The sequence below is a fragment of the Camarhynchus parvulus genome, chromosome 12, assembly GCF_901933205.1.
Source record: "Camarhynchus parvulus chromosome 12, STF_HiC, whole genome shotgun sequence".
NCBI classification, from domain to species: Eukaryota; Metazoa; Chordata; class Aves; order Passeriformes; family Thraupidae; genus Camarhynchus; species Camarhynchus parvulus.
The window spans coordinates 10,342,366-10,362,437 of NC_044582.1; the positions used below are offsets into that span (position 1 = coordinate 10,342,366).

The window sequence follows — 20,072 nt, forward strand, 5'->3', positions numbered from 1 at the left end:
TTTCCAGCTCTCATCCCTTTTCATGGCAAATTATAACATACAGATAACTTATGTTTCAAAGTCAAGCTGGAGAAACTGCACACTGCTAACTTGAAATTGTCCCTGAGAAGAGTGTTTGGAATACTGCTGCTGCACTAGGCAGCATGACAGCAGTTAGGCAGGGTAAAACTAGAAAAAGGAAAGAGGAAAATGTTAGAAGCTCACATTGAACCTGTGTTAAACACATTGTTTAAGGGAAATGAAAAATATGCTCATTCCTGCAGAGACAGCCCTTCCATACCAAGAGCTTTAATGATCCTAAAGAGACCTGTCAGTGCTTGAGGGGCTGGCTTCAAGTGATAGCTGCTAAACTCTGCAATGAGGATTAACATGTCAGCACTTCACTTTGCAGGGAGTGAAAGAAGAAACAGCTGCTAGTGCTGTCCTAATAGGATTGTGCTGCCACTCAGAAGCTTTGAGGAAGCAGCCTCTAGCAGGTAATGGGCACTGTTCACTTAGGTTACTATAGATGTGTAATGGGAGTCCATTGGAATATCTCTAAAAAAACCAACCAAAAAAACCCCAAAACAATAGGGAATGGGTTCCTTTCTATCACTTTTATAAGCTCTATCAGAGAACACTTTGCATATTTTATACTTCACAGTGCACAGACTTACAGAGAAGATCTTACCAGAGGAAAAGATCTACAGAAGAGAAGCCTGATGAGAATACTGGCTACAAGGACCTATCCCAACACAGCACATCTGTCCCTTCCAGCCAGCTCCAATAAACAGTTGGATTTCATCAGTTATCCATGGGGAAGTGAGGAATACTCCCTTTTATTTAGTCTTATTTGCTGCAATTGAAAAAAATCTCACAATTTTTTTTAGAAAGACTTGATAGTAACTCCATCTATCTCATTTGCTAAATTGCTGCCTTCACCTTCCCTTCCCAACAGGAATGTGTTTTGAAGTCAGGCAAGCAATTATATTGCTTCTGGTATTTCATAGGCCCTTGTACACACCTAGGGTTTAAAATATACTGAAAAGCATTGTGTACCTAGAGGAATTGTCCCAAGGAACACAGAGACTGGCTCTCTTAGAGAGATTTACATTGTTATGCATCAGCTCAGCCTTCAAACTACCACAGAGGTCCTAAATCCAAGTTACACCCCAATCATCAGGGCTGCCCCTCTCATGAAAAGGCATTCTCAAAAGCTCAGGTAGCTTAGAAGTAGAAGCAGATAATAAAATTACATAAATCTCACAAACTCTGAAAGAAATTCATCTCCACAAAAGAAGAAGAATGGTTAACAGTGGACTTAAGGCCCAGTTAAAAGTTTAGACTTGGAATGCAGCAGAGTTCAGCTCTGTGGAGTTTTCACAAAGTTTTTAGAACAGATTCTTTCATAAATTTCAAAGGTAGGCTCAGATTTCAGATATGTATGTGTGTGAAGCTATCCAGACCCTAAAATTTGGTCAAAACCCAGGCCTCATAGAAAGTGGACTGCAAGTGGATTATTCAAGAATATGTATGCATGAATGTCTATTTTCTGATCAAATTCTGTTTTTCTTTCTCTATTAATCAAGTTCCCATTGTCCTGTCAAATTTAACAACAAATCAAGTAGTAGCCTTGCCCTTAAGCCTGTTTCCATCTGTTGAGATTTTTATACATATTTTTTTCATTTAAATTAAGAATATACAGGCAATTGTTCAATGCTTTTTGTTTGTGCAAGAGACTTCTCTCCCCAGCTTTACATTACATCCATATAAACACCCACATACTCCTGTACACAGAGTAACTGATTCATTTCCCAGTCCTGCAATGCAAACCATCCAAAGGTCATAGAATGGTTCAGTCCTGAGAGAAGATTTCTGGAATCTGCAGTGCATGGCAGAAAAATTACTGCAGATTTCTGAACATAGATCCAGCAGTACAGTAATGAATTTCACCCTCCCTTCAATAAAGCCAAGGGATCAGGCTTAAAAACATTGGAGTTTCAATACCCACAGAACAGAGTAGGCACTTCTGGGTTATTGCAATGTGCTGGTTTTGCATTAAACACAACTCATGCTCCAGTGGTATTTTTTGAAAATGACACCTAGGGAAAGATCAGGAGAATAGACAGAACCAAGGACCTTGCATGGTCAGACACACTGTACCAATAATTCACCTCTTGGGAGGAAAGGGAGGCTGGACACCAGCCTTACATCATAGGAAGAGAAGAATAGTTTCATTCCAAATGAAAGACATCTAAACAGGATATATCCTTTACAAAAATACCACCCAGTGTTCTCCCAGTGCTGATTGTTCCTGAACAAACAGGAGAGCATTCAAAATTTTCACACTTCTAATTGTAATTCAATGCCCTTCATGAAAAAAAAAAAAACAAAAACAAACAACAAATATTTCAATATTACCAGGGAAAAAGTTATTATGCTCTTGTTCTCAAAATATGGTTTGTGTTTCTGATCCATTTCCTTTTGATCTGGAAGAATTCCTCAGAATTCAAGGATTCTGTTTTGGATTCTGGAAAGCACAAAGCTGGTGCTCAAAACAGAAGAGCTGAGGACTTCAGTGCTTGGGGACACTGACAAACCTTTGACCCTGCTGTCTGGTAAGTGCAAAGGTAAGGAAAGGTGGAGGGCCTTCCTCTCCATCCTGGGACACCAGCATTAATGTTTGCTGACACAAAATTAGCTTTGTCTCAGTTCCCATTCATAAGCAGGGGATATCAGTAATAGCCCATTTACGGGGATGTGGAAGAGTGCAATTCCTAGATCCTAGAGTAGCACACAGAGGCATGCAGGTGTTCCAAACTGGTTCTACCAGTCAGTAGAAATAGCTGTCAATCTATTAACAAATGCCAAAAAAGATCTCAAAATTGTAATCACAAAAAAATGACACTGGATGGAGCACCACACCCAGGAAATCTGGGTTTCCTGTCACTGATCTCCTTGCTAACCTCCTGAAAGCCTCCCTAGGTTTTCATGCCTCATTTACCTCTGAGACAGGGGCAAAACAATTTGACTCCTTAAATTACTCTTGGAGACCTGATGGTGAAAGATGCTGATTGCCTTAAAGTTTCAAGGCAACAAAGTTTAAAAACACCTGTAACAACTAGAAAAGCTCTTAGCCAGAATTGCTTTGGGATGAACATCCCTGGTGGTTTTCTGTTTTACCTACAGGCTGCCCTCCTAGTAGGAGTTTAGACAGCCTCAAGACTTCCTGCTTACATGGAAGCTGGAAGACCCTGCTTTCCATGTTTTCAGCCAAAAGCTAGCACACATTTCAGCTCTGGGTTTCCTTTTGTCTCCAAAGCCCCCAGGGAGGGGTGTGGGATGATGCCTCACCTCCCTGGCGGATGGAGTCCTCCAGCACTGCCATGGCAATGGAGTCAGTGGTAGCAAGGTCCCGTGGGTCACCTGAGGTACAAACCCAGCGGAATGGCCCAAATCCCAGGGAAAAAATGTCCCTGGGAAGAGAACGTGTTTCATTAAGAGATAGTTGAAATTCTTTCCTTATTTATCCTGGCTGCTAGCAGTGCTTTTTCTTTCATTAGCTGGAGACAGAAGAATTTGAAACATTTTCAGTGCACTAATCTAAACAGAAGCATCAAGGACCATTAACTGAGAAATTAAACAGTGGTGCTTCATGCAGCCATCCATTGGTATATAAAAGTATAGTCAGGCCAGAATTCTGATAGTCATGTTGGACAGTTAATCAAGTGCATCATCAGATGAATTGCAGCTTTTCTTCTATTTAATCAAATATACTCTCCCTGCTGCCTGGTCTGTGTGTCCTTAACCCAGGCTAGCCCTGAGTGCATCTACACTGTCAAACAAGGGCAGGTTCTGACTGAGTGCCTGAGTCCAGACTCATTTGCTGCCCACATTGTTTATGTACAATAGCAGGACACGCTTCACTTGAGGGCCGGAAGAAAAGATCTAATCTGGTTGGGGCCTTACTCTGTGCTCAGGCTCTTATTCACATGGCACAGGCAAGCTAAGCATGAGTCAGAGGAAAATGAGTTACAAATCCAGTCCCTCAGCAGATCTCCTGAGCTCAGCTGTTTCCACAAGCAGCGTGTACAGTGTGGGTAAGAGGCACAGCTGGTAACACAGGCAGAAGAGTGTCCTGTTTCCATCATGCTTTTAACTTCAGGGCACATATAAGGCTTGGATGATTTGGAACTGATCTCTATTGCTCTGAAGAGACAAGCCCTCAGCTTTCAGCGCCTAGAAGTGAAGTTGCCTCTAGACACAGTTTGAGGCTGTGACCTGGCTCTTCTTGAGCAGAACTGCTTAAGGAAAAGTCACACAAAGACAAAATGCAGTTACTCACATAAAGGAGTGAAGAATGTTGATTTTATAATGGCTAGCCTACACCAATTCTGGCATAACACTTGTGAGAGCCATTTTTCTACTGCTGTTGCCTCCTTTTGATCATTTATCATTGCAGATCACTGTCAGTCTGCCCTAATCTCTGTAGTACTCTCCCTCTGAACAGAGGGAGTCACAAGGTACTTGACAGCATATTCCCAACTCTGCCCAACATACCCCATGATGTGCTGAACATAGGAAGGATATCGAAATTCTGTCTTATCTGCTCCTTTTTTTGCAACATCAGCACCTATAAAAGAATTTTAGTAGTTAGCCACTCGATGGAGGAAAACTATAAAATGCAAACCCAGACTGCACACAAGACCCTATGAAGGTTGTATCTCAGCCAGGGAGGGCCAGGGGTCTCAAAGGACAAGACAGAAAGAAGGAATAAAGATTAGAATTACAGTGGCCAACCCTATCCTGCTTCACATGCACAGCTGGGAAGATACATGAAGGATTGTCCTCATTTCCACCTACAACTCCAGGATCTACTCACCAGCTCTCTGAGCTTCCAAGAGAAAAGCATTGCCATAATCCCAGAAAAACATGCCCTTATCAGCTAGTTTGTTAATAGCAGCCACATGCCTCTTCAGACTGAAATAAAGAAGGAAACAGTTATTCTGGATGAAATATGAAAAAGGATAATATCATTAACTAACCAAAGGCATGGGAGTAGGAGGAGACAGAGGGAATGGAAAGACCTCAGATAAATGCAAGCATCAATCCACAAGACATCAATTGAGATGCTTTCAGTCTCTGTAGCACCTGGTATCCTCAAATCCTGAAGGGATTTACAGTCATTGAGGAAACTTCACTAAACAGCAAAGAGGTGCCACATCTTTCAGCCAAGCAATACAGCCAGCTCTGGGGATGGAAGCTGATAACAAAAAACAGCTGGCACAAAACTGCAGAACAGTGTAAGTAGTTCACAAAGCAAGCAGAGAAAAAACCTGAAAAACAGAACATCACTGTTCTGGCCTCTACCTTGGCCCAAACTGCCCAAATTACCCTTTCTTTCCAGTTCTGGACTGTACCCCCTCACTGCATGCCTTGAAGAGCACCTAAACCCAAAGATTAGGAAGATGAAAGACCAAAACCTTCACCTCTCTTGTACCAGTGCCCGGAATTTCGCTGGGTTGGAGGAGAGGAGCTGCTTTCCCTCCTCAAAGCTGAGCTGCACTGGGTAGTACCCCCCGTTGAATGGGTTGTGGCAGGAGGTCTGGTCAGAGCCCAGGTCAACCAGCAGCTCTCCTGTTGTGTCCAGCTCATGTACCAGCCTCTCCCTAGGGAGGACAGAAAATGAACACAAGGGTGAAGATCTTCTTTCTGACAGCACACTTTCATGAGCATCTAGAGTAACGTACCCAGCACTATATTTAATGTCTCTTCCAAGTTTGGGAACTAATTCCACATTGACCAAAACGCCAGAGCATTAATGTACTCATTATCCACTCACACTACTCACCACAGATCTACCACATTCCCATGGTAACCCAAACTGAGGGCAATTTTATTCTTTCTTGCTTCTCTAGAAAATAATAAAAATATTGGTTGAAGAAAATGCACCTCGTTCTATCTTGAAATGTACAAATCACACACAGAATCAAACCCAGGGAAAAAAAAACAAACAAAAAAAAGGCTGTATGTTGTTTTCAACACTTATTTCAGAGACAAATCTTTCAACATTTACATAATTGCTAATCATGGATTCCATGAAGCTTGAGTGATGCTGCAAGTGTAACATTAGTTGTAATTGCTCCATGAATATTCATGAAACTAAATGAAGACAAGTTTAACATGTACAAATGATGTGCAGAATTAGTAGTCACTAATAAGGACTTCTGCAGCTTGGGAAGTTGGATGCACATTCCAAAGCAGACCTGGAATGAGGTGTTCCTCAACCCCTCCTAAGTGCAGACTACAATGGCACAGGGCAGAAAGATGTGAGGGCAGGGTTAGGAAGCAGAGCTAAACTCACAGAGGTGGGTTACGAGTCATACCTAAGGCGAGCAATGCAGTGGTCCAGGTTGTTAGAGATTTCCATCAGCCACCCCTGCTTGTGGCGTTTCAGAAGTGCTGCTTCATCAACCTAAGAGAAACGGCAGAGACCTTAAAACTCCTGTTTCCCCCATGCAGACATTTTTACCTTTAGTTTTTCAATTAACCTGCAGAAAAAAGTAACAAAAAAATAAAGGCAATAGCCCTACTATTACCTAGAGTTATACATATATATAATAAAGATATATATATATATTTTTATATATATAACCATTCTTCAAATGCTTATTTTTCATTTCTGATTTTTTTAGCTTTTTGTTCTCTTTTACACCAGGGTCAAAGCAAGAAATATACTTTTTTGATACATCACTTCCCAAAATATTTTGTCAATCAAAATTTATCCTTGAAATTGTATAAGAGATAATATAAGTATTACGTATTTTTTGTGAAAACAATATTTTTTAATAATTAAGAAACTATTTTCATTGATCAGCCTAGAGAGACATTTCTGCCAGGCTGCCCAAGATGAAGCTATGGTTTGCTGAATAAAATTAACCCTCACTTTTGTTTTGGACTTCTGGTTAAAAACCCCAACCAAATATGGAAAGAAAAGAGGAAAGCATTTTCCTGTCCCAGCTGCCTAATGCCACTGAAAAATAGCACAGAGCAAAACAAAACTAAGTCTTTAATTCCCTCTTGCTTGAACTTTGAAGCTCCAAATAAACTCAATCCCAAATCTGTGCTCTCTCCTGGGCTCAGCTTCTGTGTGTGCCAGTGTGTACGTGCCTAAGAGACAGCTGGACAAAAATATAAATGGATGGACAAGCGATGGAGGCTTTGGCACAATTTCCATATCAATGGTCCAATGTACAAGCGTGCACATCATTAATACATTTATAATGAGCTATCAGTGGCATAAGGCAAGAGGCAAAATTAATTTAAACCCATATTCTGTGGTAGCAACAGATTTAAACCCCCCACAGTGATGTGTGTGCACGAGAACACACAACCTGAGCATCTTCTAGTATTTCATTAAAGCATTTTTTTACTTCCCTATAATCTTGCCCCATCATTTTAATTCTTTCTCATTCAGAAGGTATTTATATGTAAATTAAATAAATTCTGTATTCAGGAGTTGCTTGAACACCAGGAAACCTTTTCTTTCCCAATTATTTTTAGTACAGGACACCATCCATCATTTTTCACATCAGTAATGAAGACTATCCTTCCCAAACCCCAGATTATGATAATAACAGTGTCACTGCCAATGGAATTATTCAATAAAGTCAGATGCCATGGGGGACAGCTTCTTCTGAGATATTTAAATCAGCACAGGAGGAAAAATATTAAGTGGTCTGTATGAATTACAGGAATTGGGTTCATTTAAATCCCCACATAATACAGATCAGATCTATTTAAATGCTACCACATCCTAAATATTTTACTTTAGTTCCTTCTGACATTCGTAGTCTTTCACAGACTTGCTGGATCAAGAAAACTCACATCCTTTGAACCACACTTTCAAAAATATGCTCAGTGTTGGATCAGCATCTCAGTAATTTAAAAAATTGCATGAAGAGGATGAGCTAATATTGCCTCCAGTGTAACCCCAGAGAGCCCAGTGCAGCTCAGAGGAGATATCTGGCCCTCCACACAATTATTTCATAAAATTACAACCAGCTTCCTGTCAAACAGGAGAGGTAAAATACTTGCAGCACTAATCCCTTCTGTCAGAGCTTCGGAAGCCCTGGCTGACAAAATGATCTCTTGCACAATTCAATGTCATTTGCATAAATAGTTCCTTAAATAAATAATATGTACATATATATAGCTATCCACATGTGCTCCTGAGACTCATTTCCGACAAGGATCATCTCACAGGAGATAAAAACCAGGCAAAATTCAGTCTCCTGAACAAAATCATCTGCAGCCATAGAGATGAAAAGGACAGAGGATGGCTGTGAATGGCATTCACTGAAATCTTGCCTTTGTATTCCAGCATTTGAAAGACCAGGATGACAGAAGTCTGAATAAAGATAATTTATTCATTAATAATTTATTTGATAGTAAATTGAATAAATTTATTTCATCTGCAGGGAGTATCTGATGAGATCTCAAAGATGCAAAACCCAGGTGCTAACAAAACCACCTTTGCACCCTTACTGTAAAGCTGATGAAGCCCAAGCCTTCCATGGAAGACGTGAGGCAGCCAGAGCAGCCAAGGTTACTGCACATGACGTGGGCAGTCTGACCCACTATGTTTTGAAGTTTAATTGTAACTAAAATGGGTCAGATTGTGATATTCTTTCCACTGCAGTGTGACATGCCCACAGCAGAGGTTTCCCAGCTAACTGTCTATAAATGACTTTAGCTGAGAAAGCCAAGCTCCTACTCCAAATGTTCAAATGGCTCATCTGACAGCATCATTCTGCATCATTTGTGAAGCAATTCTAAGTCCATATCTTCGCAGTCTGATCCAATGAGCAAATGAGTAGAGAGGGGAAAAGCAGTGAAAAATGTTCAGTAATGGAAAAAAAGAGACTTCTCTTCGAAAACAGTATATTTTCTGAGTTTGGTTTGCCAGGGTTACTTCAGGAACCTGTCAGATCAGAAGAATGAGAAGACAGAAGGACAGTGGCACTGCTCTCACCTCTGCAATGACCCCCACACAGCCAGCAATGACTGCAGCCTTGGCCTGGGCCCCGCTCATCCCTCCAAGGCCAGAGGTGACAAACACCTTCCCAGACAGGTCCTCTGCCTTCAGGTACCGCCGGCCTGCGTTCAGCACTGTGAGCTGCACACAGCAAACACAGCCATCACCAGCAGCCCTTGCACTGCAGTCCTGACATTTAAACAGCTTCTGTCCCTTTAGCAAACACACTTTGAAATTCTGGGGTCATCAGCACCATGAAACACTTTAACCATTGAAGAAGGAAATATGTTTCAAAATGATGTTGTGAACCATCTGTCCTCATTATGCTTATTTCTCTCACCATGGAATAAAATAATCAGTGGTTCCCAACACGCTGCTCTTGCAATAGAGAGACTTAAGGGTGGCTGCAAAGGACAGCTAAGGAAAACAGCCAAGAAAATATTTTTATATAACACATATATCAATTCATACTTCACATATTGTAGCTGAATATGAGCTCAGATTGAGACCTTGATTGCAAATCCCTTCAAGTCTGTGTTCTGGATAAGACATATCTAAGTGAAAAATTAATTTTTATGGAGCAGGCAATGAGAATTTCTTTGGTAACCAGAAGTTCCTCTCACAGCAATCCAACCCACTCCCATAGGCAGCCACCAGGGGAGAAATCCTCCTCCAAGAGGTGCTGACAGAGCTTTTCCCAGGCCCTTACCACAGTCCCATGGACAATTCCCTGAGGCCCAATGTAGCAGTAGCTCCCTGCAGTCATCTGACCATACCTGGGGACAGCAAGGAACACAGCGACACCACACATCGCTCAGCTGGCACTTGTGTTTCCAGTACAACAAAAAACCCTCTGAGCTTCACTTTGTTGTTAAAGGTCTGCTGTTACCAAATTCTCAACTTAGAGTTTTACCATTAGCAATGCACCAACATATTTCTGGAGGAGTGTTTAGCTCATTAAATGGAGTTCAAAAGTACACGATTAAAACCTGAGTGTAAACCTGTCTTGGTGCTCAACACAGTGACTGGGACCAAAGGACTCTCTCTTTCACCTCACTGGAATCTCTGTGTCATTGGGTTTCAGTGCACTCGTCCCTCTCAGACACAGGGCCACTGTGGGAGCTTTTAGCCCAGGGTGGTTGACCACATTCATACTAAATTCCCACAGAAGTGGGGCAGCTCTTTGGTTGTTTTAATTTATTCTCTCTTTGGTCCACAAAACAGTGACAATCTTGTGCTCATCAACAGTAGAAGAGTACATAAAAACCATTAAAAAATGATCACTTTCTACTTCAAAGTTTCTTTCAGCATGAAGGAATGTTTTATAACTTGTGTTTTCCATAGACTGCAAAACAACCACTGAAAATTAGAACTAGCAAGTGCTTTAAGTGGGTTATGATTAAGACTTTAGGCTATTGTTCTGCCAAGTCTCACACATAAACCTAATATTAATTCCTAACAGACCTCAATTACATCCTTATATATGTGGCTGAACATAACTCAAACTCCGAAGTAATTCCATTTAAGTGTGCATTAATGCTTTGCAGCATCAATACTTTATGCAGGACAGTTGAAATGCATCTCCATTAGAAATTTTAACCAGTCACTGCTTGATGTCTGAATTATATTTTAGTCAAGTATTTTATATATTTTAATAGTGAGTGATCTTCTTACATTGTTACACCCAAAGCAAACATCTTCTCATATTCATCTCTGGAGGAATAGTTGGGAATAACCTAAGAAAACAATCAAAATAAAATCCACATAAGCAAAATAGAGGTTTAAGCAGGTCTTTTAAACAGCCTGAATTTCTTTAACTATTTCTGTAACTATTACATAAGCAGAAAAACATTAGAAACAGGAGGAGTAATCCAGGTGTTTTATTTCATGTATTCTAGTGTTAGAAAAAAGGTGTCCAGTCTTCCTGGCGCAGTAACTGCCACACAAGTTTTATGGAGAGCAGTTCCCCAGCCACAAAACCAACCTGTGGGGGAATGGATGTTGAATGGCTCAAGAGACTGGCAAGGAACCAGTATTTCCACTTGGCCACCGTGCCTTCCACACAAGCAGTCCAGATATCTGAGCCTCTGATTTAATCCTGTTTGCTTACTGAGGGCTTTTAAACCTTCCAGAGTGACCCTAGCGGAACTACCTGGGGCAAGGAAGTGTCTCAGACTCAGTCAGAACAGAGTTTTTCTAACAAGGAGGAGGTTGTTCCCTCCATCACTGCAGATCAGCACCCGTGAGGTGACAGCAGCTGCGCTGGAAAAAATGCTGCAGAATTTGGACCCCAGATTCTCTTGTGTGTTGCAGTAAATTCAGACAGTATAAATCATATTTTAACTCAGCCAACACTTGAAAATGAAACCGAATATGAGGGAAAAGAAGACAAGATGCTAATACCTACCATGCCATTGGTAATGATTAAACGAGGAGCACGCTGGTGGCTGGGGAAGAGCCCCAGGGGATGCCCACTGTACATCACCAGTGTCTGCTCTTCTGTCATCTCTGACAAATAGTGCATTACCAACCAGAACTGAAACGAAAAGCAAGGAAAAGAGGGACTTTGCATCTTACATTTCCTGGTTTTTGTGAAGCTGCTCATCTTGGAGACTGAAGGCAGCAATAGAGATAACGAGGTGCATTCACATATGGAATAACAGAGCTCCCAACACATTCTTGCTTTCAATAAAGTCCTTTAAGGGATATCACTCACCAGGAAACACAAATCAGCAACTAACTAAAGTCTGAATAAGTTCCAGAATAATTTCTCCAGTACAAACCCCAGATATCCTTCACTTTTAAAGCCATTCTAATTTTATCTTGAGATTAACCACTTGTATTTGGCACTTTTCTGGCATTCCTTCCAAAGCCAAACTGCAAAATTTTCCCTATAGAAGTGATTAAATACCCATGCTTATTGTTGATCCTAATCTGAAATTCAGCATGCTCTAGTGCAATAAATGGTTTTTATAATGTGCACTTCAAAATGAAATAGCTTTTCTTCTCAAGGGAAAAAAAACAGTTTTCATTGTGGACACAGAAGAAAATCCAGGATGCATCCTGGAGTACACAAATGTATTTCAGCCTTGTCTGCATAATTCAATAGTTACTCTTGATTAATGCCAAAATGCACACTTTGACCATCTAATCTGACTTTAAATTTAACTGTAATCCATCATTGTCTATGACAAAGCCCATTAAACTCCACAGGATTTCTAGTATGTGTCAACTAGGCCTGTGAGAAACATCCCGTGCAATATTGGAATTCAACAATTACTTGCAACTAGATTTTCTGCAGGGACACAAAATTTTGAGGGGAAAAACCCCCAGAACTGCTGATCAAGAAGGCAGCAGTATCAGTGACAAATAAACACAGGCACTTAAGCTCTGAGGCTGAGATCAGAATTAAAAATGGTACAGATTTGAAGCCAGTCTCTTCTGACACAGCCAATTCCCCAACCTGCAGGTTCAGCTGAACTGAAAAGAGTCAGTCAAGTTGCTGTCTTGCTTTTTATGGTTTAGTTTATGAAAAATGTTGAATAATTGAATTCATGTCATAGGACAGAGCAGGTGCTGAACTCTCAACTCCCTAGCAGTCTGCGAAAAACATCCTAATAAAACTAGAAGCTGTAAGATAAATGGGTCTCTTGGCATTGAAAGGCTTAACTATCAAGGAGGAAGACCTGTTAAGTTAGCTCTGGACATAGTTCTTTCATTTGAAATTGTCCAGAAGAAAGCACAGGTCTGCTTGAATGATATAAACCAAACTGAACCTTTTTACTGCAAGTTTTGCAATGCTAGAATTTTTAATTTTTTAATGTTGTTTTCAAGCACAAACAGAATAAAATGTTCTGTGGTAACTGAATCATTCATGTGATTGCTACACTAAGTAAACAAAAATAAAAGGTTTTGTTTGCTCTGCTGTGAAACAACTGCAAGTCATAGGACTGGCTTGGATGAGAACAAGAGAAAAGAATATTTCTGACTTTGGCAGCACTTCTACCTCACCTTGCAGCTGCCTAAGGACTGTCTGACCAATAAAGGCCAATATACAGACTGCTGGCACTGCTCACCTCAGAAATGCTATAACACATAGGTAACAGGCAATAGTTAACTGGCATTTACTAATTAATGCACAGAATAAAGAAATGGGGAGCATTCCCATGGTACCTCTCTTGAAACAAAAAGGCAGAATAGTTTTGCCTCAAAATCTACCTAAGGCTTCCATTTAACTTCCAGATTAAATTTACCAGATTAGGAAACTGAAACATGAATTTTCCTTTAATCACAAATGAGAAATCCCAGACTGGGGAGAAATCCCAGGTCACTCAGTCCCATGGTACAGTGAGGAATCCATTCCTCTCCCTGAGTCAGGAACTTCATTCACACATTAGTTTTGCTTGGGCTCTTTAATAATCAAGAGGCCAGATTCAGATAAAGCCACAGCAAGGTGCATATGTGATTCTTTATGACAGAAGCTGGCTCCTTAGGTCAGCTTTTGCCAATTCCAGTCAGAATTCAAGACCTTCCCAGCCTTAAGGAGTGATGCTGCACTCCAGGGGATGTAGCTTCCTACCTGTGCTGATTCTGACCTGCTCTGCAAACAGAACTCTAAATATATTGCTGATTCCAAAGATCTCCTGCAAATGCTTCCCACATGCATTTTGCAACACTTAGAATAAAATGAGTGTATTTATTGACTTTTTTTAATATAAGAGAATAGAGATTATACAAACACAATTTAAAATATTCTCTGGTTTTAGAGAGGCTTTTAACCAGGCTTTTATTCTTGGAAGGTAAAGGTTAATGTCCATAGTTAAGTGCAGCATGAACTAGCACAAATATTAACAGCTAATCTGATTTACTTGGAAAAATGACTCAGAATTGCACATTGTTCAATCAAAGCCTTTTTCTTATTCCACTACTCGTGAAAAATGTTGCAAAAGTACCACAAACAGAGGATACACTTTTTTATTTTCTCAATTAAGGCTCTAAAATTATCTGTGCTAAATACTCAGGCCCATACATATGCATCAAAGACAGACAAAGAACTGGCCTTTTATCATCCTACACAGCTTGGTGTGTTTATGGTGTCATGTTTGGATTTCTGTTGGGCTGTCTGTGCTCTCCTTACTAAATAAAGCTCTCTCCAACTACACAGTTCATAACTGAGCATTCCCCTTTCCAAACAGGATGTTTTGGAGTATTTTAAGGCAACAACTGCCAAGAATGATCCCAAACAGCCTAAGCAGAATGTGTGTGGGGGAGGGTGAAACTGGCTCTGTGAACTGCAAACCCAGCAATGTCCTACCTGTGCCCAGTTGCTGAAGACCTGCCCATTTCCTCCATAAGTGACCAGCTCCTGAGGAAACTAAAAAAAGGCAATTCAACATTAAGGCAAGCACTTTTCTCAAACCTTTTACTGTATCTCTGAGCTATTTTTGCCATCTCAGTAATAAATCTTTTCTAGAGTTTTATTGCATCAAAACTCTATGTTCTTGAAATCAGGAAGTAACACTGTAAAAGTGGTAAGTTAAAAATAAAAAATTAATGTTATTTTTCAAAATTACATGTTTGTTACTGTAACACTGTCGCTGGGATGAGCTTCCAAAGACACTGGAAGCATCAGCACTAATTTTTCAACATAAATTGTAGAAGCAATGTGCCAAGAGCTGAGCTCTGTGTCTCAAGCAGTGACCAAGCTCCTGTATACAGTGCCTGTATGTCTAAATTTTTCAGTATTTATGTGAGAATACATACAAGAAGTATTTTGCCCATTTGCTGCTGCCTATGAATCCAGATTCCTTTTACTGTACCTTACCTGAGCCACAGAGGGATCCAGGTTATTCATGATCATCAGCATGATGGCAGCAGCTGATTTGGTCTTGCAAGGGTATTCTCCTATAGGGTAAGCTCTGAAAGGGTAGGCACAAAAATTTAGAAGAAAAACTCCAGCTCACAAGAGCAACCAGCACAACACACCCCACTCAAATATCTCTGCATGCCAAGGATACTCAGACTTGTCTGGGTTGCAGGCTTTTATTGAGAGGAGAAGAGTAAAGGAAAAAAAAGCACAGATCTGAAGTTACATATGTACCTTAACAGGCAAATCAGGTTTTAACTACTACCAGAACTAAGCAAAACCAAGAAATTGCATTTGGTTTATCATTTGCCGAATTATTTAATCACAATTGATAAATGTGGTGGCCAAGAATGCTCATTCCTTTTAACTGCATTTTATCAGGGGTGGTGGAAGTGGTCTCTGCAACTCCTGCCAGGCCAGGCAGCCAAGTCCTGCAGCGCCAAGGCAAGCAGCATCACTGGAAGTTGCCTTCAGGCTCATCCACCCTTGCTATTTAAGATTGTATCTAAGAAAAAAAAACACTCAGCTTGAGTTTCAGACGCTGAGAAACTCTCAGAAACTGAATCAGTTTGGAGAAATATGGACCTTTTCACTAAAATGCACTGCATCCACAAGCTGAGAGGTGAGGCATGGGAAACAGTCTCAGAGTTATCCCAGCTCAGGCGGCCTGGCACTGATGTCCTTAATGCACCTCCTGTGATCATCTCATTGTTATCTTCTCCTCCCCCATCTGTTTGTGTATCAAATTGCTCTAAAACTTCTACTCTTGGATTTGGGCTGTAGCTGTTTAGGGCAGGGACAATTCCTCTGCACAGGTTTTAGCACAATTGTGCTGAGGCCTCTAAGGAATGACACCTGAAGGGAGTAGGACCACTGATCAAGAGTTTTAGCCCTTCCTTTTCTGTAAGCAACACCACCATTACCAAGGCTGAAAATTCCTGGAGAAGGACAGGATCTTTTGGCATGGTTTCTAATGATCTTCCTTTTATTGGACCTTGGATCTTCAATGGCTGGACACTTGCCTTGTGCAGGGAAAATTACACTGAAAAGGTCAGGGTGAAGTGTGCCAATGACAAAAAAATATTTGGACATCCAGTGTCCAGCTCATGAGCCAAGATCTGGAATGCATATTCCACAGATTCAGCAAATGGGCTCCTCCCATGATCCCATGCACTTTATCCTGGCTTCTTACATCAGGGTACTAAAACAAATGCCTTGTAGTCATTGCCAAACCAGGAGGGAAAGCCTTTGAGTTTTTCCACAATGCTTTTTTTTATTAGGGACTTCTGCTGTTCTAAACTTGATAAAAGAGCATTTCTGTGGAATGATACCAATTCATCAAGAGGAGATATTTACACATAATATTGCTCAGAGCATAAGAAACCCAACATCAGTTGAGTGCTCTGGCATAGGAACATGACTTAAATGGAGCCATGGTCCCTGGGACATACAAAACAAAAATCAAATACTCTCAGACTACAGAGATTAAAAGGCATTTTCTTATTGTGAGACTACAACAATCTATTAGAAAACTATCAGTGAAATGATCACAAAATAAAAAAATACTTGAACTTGTCAAAGGATCACTGATGCCAGTGATGGAAACAAGATGCTGGACTGTTTCATCCAAGCCTACTTGGAAGGTGTCACCATCTGTAGTTTAGTACAGGGTCCTCTGAAGTCTAGCCTTGCAAAAACTTTCAGATAGCCTTCGATTTCTCCACTCCTTAGCTGAGTTCTGTAAGTGCTCACCCCAGGCTTACATGAACAGAATACAAACATGGTTATGTGTGGAAGTCAGAGTGCTCTCTATTGCTTTATTCAGATTTCTCTATGGACATTAACCAGGCCCCTGCTGATGCAAAAAGGAATCAATCAGTCTAAAAAAAGCAGCTAGCCCCTGGCAGCCCTCACTAAATCTGTTCTGCTTCACAAACATTAGACCCAGCATCCCTAGAATGAAGCGATGGTCCAAGACCAACAGGCACAGCTTATTACGCACCAGGGTCACCTAAAGGTCCCAGTGGAAAAAATGTACTGCCTTACTTTTCAGGCCCAGAGAGCTTCCTCTGCTCTGACAGCATGCTCAACCAATCAGCCACTCACCTGGTCTTACTTCTTGGTTCAGCTGGGACTTGCACCAGCTCAGAACTATTGCAAGTTTCCTGCCAAGGTTGTCATTGGAGATCTCTGAGTAATGACTGGTCCCTGGAAACCAAGCCCTGCCATGGGGCAGAGCGTTTGGGATCCCTGTGTGGGGCAAAACTGGGTTGCCCCACACACAGCCAGGCTCAGTCCTTCTCCTGTGCTGACTGAGCTCTCCAGCAGTGACACTGCCCAGGCCCACCACAGCCTATCCAGAGGAGAATACTCTGCTTCCCTCCCAGTCCCGTGGAGCATCACAAACACACAGTAACCCTGGGAATGAAATCACTGCAATATACAGAACATCCAAATTATCAGAAGATGAGCTTCATTACTATGTTATGAAAACTTCTACAAGAGGTAAATTAGGACGCATCAAGGCCACTCTTTAAAGGTCAGTTCCACAGCTGAAGGCTGGCAAGCAAATGGCAGCTGAATACAATGTGAGCCATCCAGTTCTCACCTCATCTCAATATCTGGGCAGAATCTGTACATGTAGATGTGGCCATACAGCCTGAGCTCCTCAGCAAATTCCAGCGCCAGCTTCTTTTGGATTTCAGGTGGGAAATAACGCAAGGCATTGCGCAGAGCCAGCTGCCAAAAAAACACACACACACAAATATAAACAAGGGGAAAAAAAACGAGGCACAAGAGAAATGGAGGCAAGTGGGTGGCCCTGAACTTTAACCAGGCTCAGCTGGAAGCCTGCCTAAGCTGTTGCAAGGACAATGCAATGCAAAAGGCTAAGCTCACACCAGGGGAGCTTCATTCCTGCTTCCCTACTGAAGTGTTCCTACTTGCACCTTTCCTGGTAGGTTCAATTAGGGTAAACATGTGACCATCCCCTTCCCACCTGCCTCCCCAAACCTGCATGGAGAGATCTTGGGCATTTGGTAAGTAGTGGTCAATCTTATCAATATCAGACAGATAAATTCTCTCTCACAGTGCCAGGGGCACTGGACTGCCAAGCAAATATTGTTCAGAAATCTTTAAAACAACATCCCTAAACTCCAAGACACTGAAGATCCCACAGTACTTTCCATTCAAAACAGGACCTTGGCCCAGAGCTATGTGACATACTCCCAGATGAAGATGTTCCTGGGCTCAGTTTTATTGCAGATTCACTCCATTTAGCATCCTAATGTATTGCAGAGGGTGTTGGGTTACATTATTTTATTGATGCTACATGTATCATTTCCAAATTAGCTAAAGTGATTACTAGGCACTCAGCTAAATCCTGCAGATGACACTACGTGGCTCACGCTCCCTATTGCCTTCAAAGACATTAGCCATGGTTTGCAAAGTACAATATGTCCTTTTGCATGAAAGAACCCATAAATAAATCATTATCTTTAGTAACAGGCTGTTAAGGCATGTCTCTGTATTCTGTGTTTCATTTGATTAAAACCATAATGAGAACAAAGATTTTGTCATCTTTAAATAGCCAGTTTCATGCAAAGATCTTATAAGTTCCCTGGCAAATGGCAATGCCATCCAAAGGACTTTTAGATTAAAAGATTCACAAATCATATGGAATTTCATATCCTCCTTTGGCTGATTTTTTAACGGCTACAGAAAGGATAGAAAGGGATCAAGTTTGCTTCTACAAATTAGAATTGCCATTCCACACAGAGAATGATGAGGGGGAAAATCTATTTACCAGATGAGAAAATCTTCTAATACCACTTCATTCTTCTCCAGTTAGATAAGCAGTCATTTTTCAAGGGCATGCTATTAATAAACACAAAAATCCCACCTATATCCCCACAATGACAAAATACACAGGGATTTCCAAAGTCAGTCTCAGAGGTGAGCAGCCATCACAGGGGGTTCTAGAGATGAGAAATTTCTAAAGCAAAAATAAAATCATCTGCACTCCTAAAACCAACAAAACCAAGAGGCAAACACTGGTATTTTGGCTGCCTTTGAGAACTACAAGGATTCCATTGTGGCAAGGATCACCCACAGTCTTTGATCAATATATTATTTGCATTAAAATGAAACTGATGGGCAAATATTTTTCTTCACCAGTTAATTCATCTAAGAAAAATCTGGTTTGATTTTCAAATAAATTTACCTAGACTGAGCCTCAATCCTATTAATGTTACACATTATCAGAAACCTGAATTTTGACGATGCAAACATTAATGAAACATGAATTTGAATGTTACATGAAATGTGGGAAAGGCACCCTGCACAGACAATAGAGGTCTTATAAAAGAGGATTAAGACAATGGCTTGTTTAGCTGAATGGAATAAAGGTGATATTTGATTGCTGTCTCACTGCAGGATAAATGATGAAGCAAGAAGAAGCTTCAGGGAAATGGTGGAAAGGAATAAACAGCTGTGAATTACCTGTAAAAATGTAGTCTTGAAATTAGAAGAATTTAAATGTAAGATAGTGTGAAACAATCTCTCAATAAAAGAGCCAGGGTGCTCAAAATTGCTTAGATGAAACCTGACTGCTTTATGAAAGGGCAATAGTCATATGCATTGGGAAAAATGTTACATATTCATTATTGAGAAATAAACGGAGTAATCTGAGAAAGACACTTGAGGAAGTTCAAATAGGCTTATCATTATGCTTTTGTGGGAAGACAATATATTTAATTAAAGCACCATAAAACCCCATTATCTTAGCCTTTTAGAAGGATTTATTTACCTCTGACACATTGTATTTGGAATATTTTTTTCGCATTTGATATTTAGACATTCTTCCTTTTCATAACTTCCATTGACAGAAGCTTAAGCTGCACACACTTAGTACCTCTCAAAAAGCAGGTCCAGAGTTCACTGGTGTCAAAAATATTCTTTGCAGTTATAATCCTGAGTTTCACAGGCTTTTTAAAAAATTATCTGCTCTGAATTCGCTGAGTTGCTGATTTAATTCAACTCTGTGCAATGTAAGCAAATGAAAAGTCTTCCTCTTAAATCTGCCAGCTGGATTTAACATTTTGTTCTTGTGTTTAAGCTATAACCACTATTAGGGCGGGGGTTTTTTTATATACTCCCTAGAATTTTTAAATTATAACAGGATTCTTCTGC

The 20,072-nt window shown here is 40.7% G+C and overlaps 1 protein-coding gene across 1 annotated transcript in view; it reads right to left on the reverse strand.

The window, feature by feature from the left end:
• UROC1 (urocanate hydratase 1) overlaps positions 1-20,072 on the reverse strand; it is a 35,739-nt gene that overhangs the window by 11,880 nt on the left and 3,787 nt on the right. The window contains exons 2-14 of the mRNA XM_030956808.1: positions 17,491-17,621; positions 14,841-14,934; positions 14,331-14,390; positions 11,424-11,552; positions 10,691-10,752; positions 9,726-9,792; positions 9,014-9,157; positions 6,366-6,454; positions 5,831-5,893; positions 5,469-5,648; positions 4,862-4,959; positions 4,540-4,612; positions 3,334-3,455 (exon numbers count right to left, since the gene is read on the reverse strand). Coding sequence (XP_030812668.1) covers positions 3,334-3,455; positions 4,540-4,612; positions 4,862-4,959; positions 5,469-5,648; positions 5,831-5,893; positions 6,366-6,454; positions 9,014-9,157; positions 9,726-9,792; positions 10,691-10,752; positions 11,424-11,552; positions 14,331-14,390; positions 14,841-14,934; positions 17,491-17,621 — 1,312 coding nt within the window. The remainder of the gene's footprint in view (positions 1-3,333; positions 3,456-4,539; positions 4,613-4,861; positions 4,960-5,468; positions 5,649-5,830; positions 5,894-6,365; positions 6,455-9,013; positions 9,158-9,725; positions 9,793-10,690; positions 10,753-11,423; positions 11,553-14,330; positions 14,391-14,840; positions 14,935-17,490; positions 17,622-20,072) is intronic.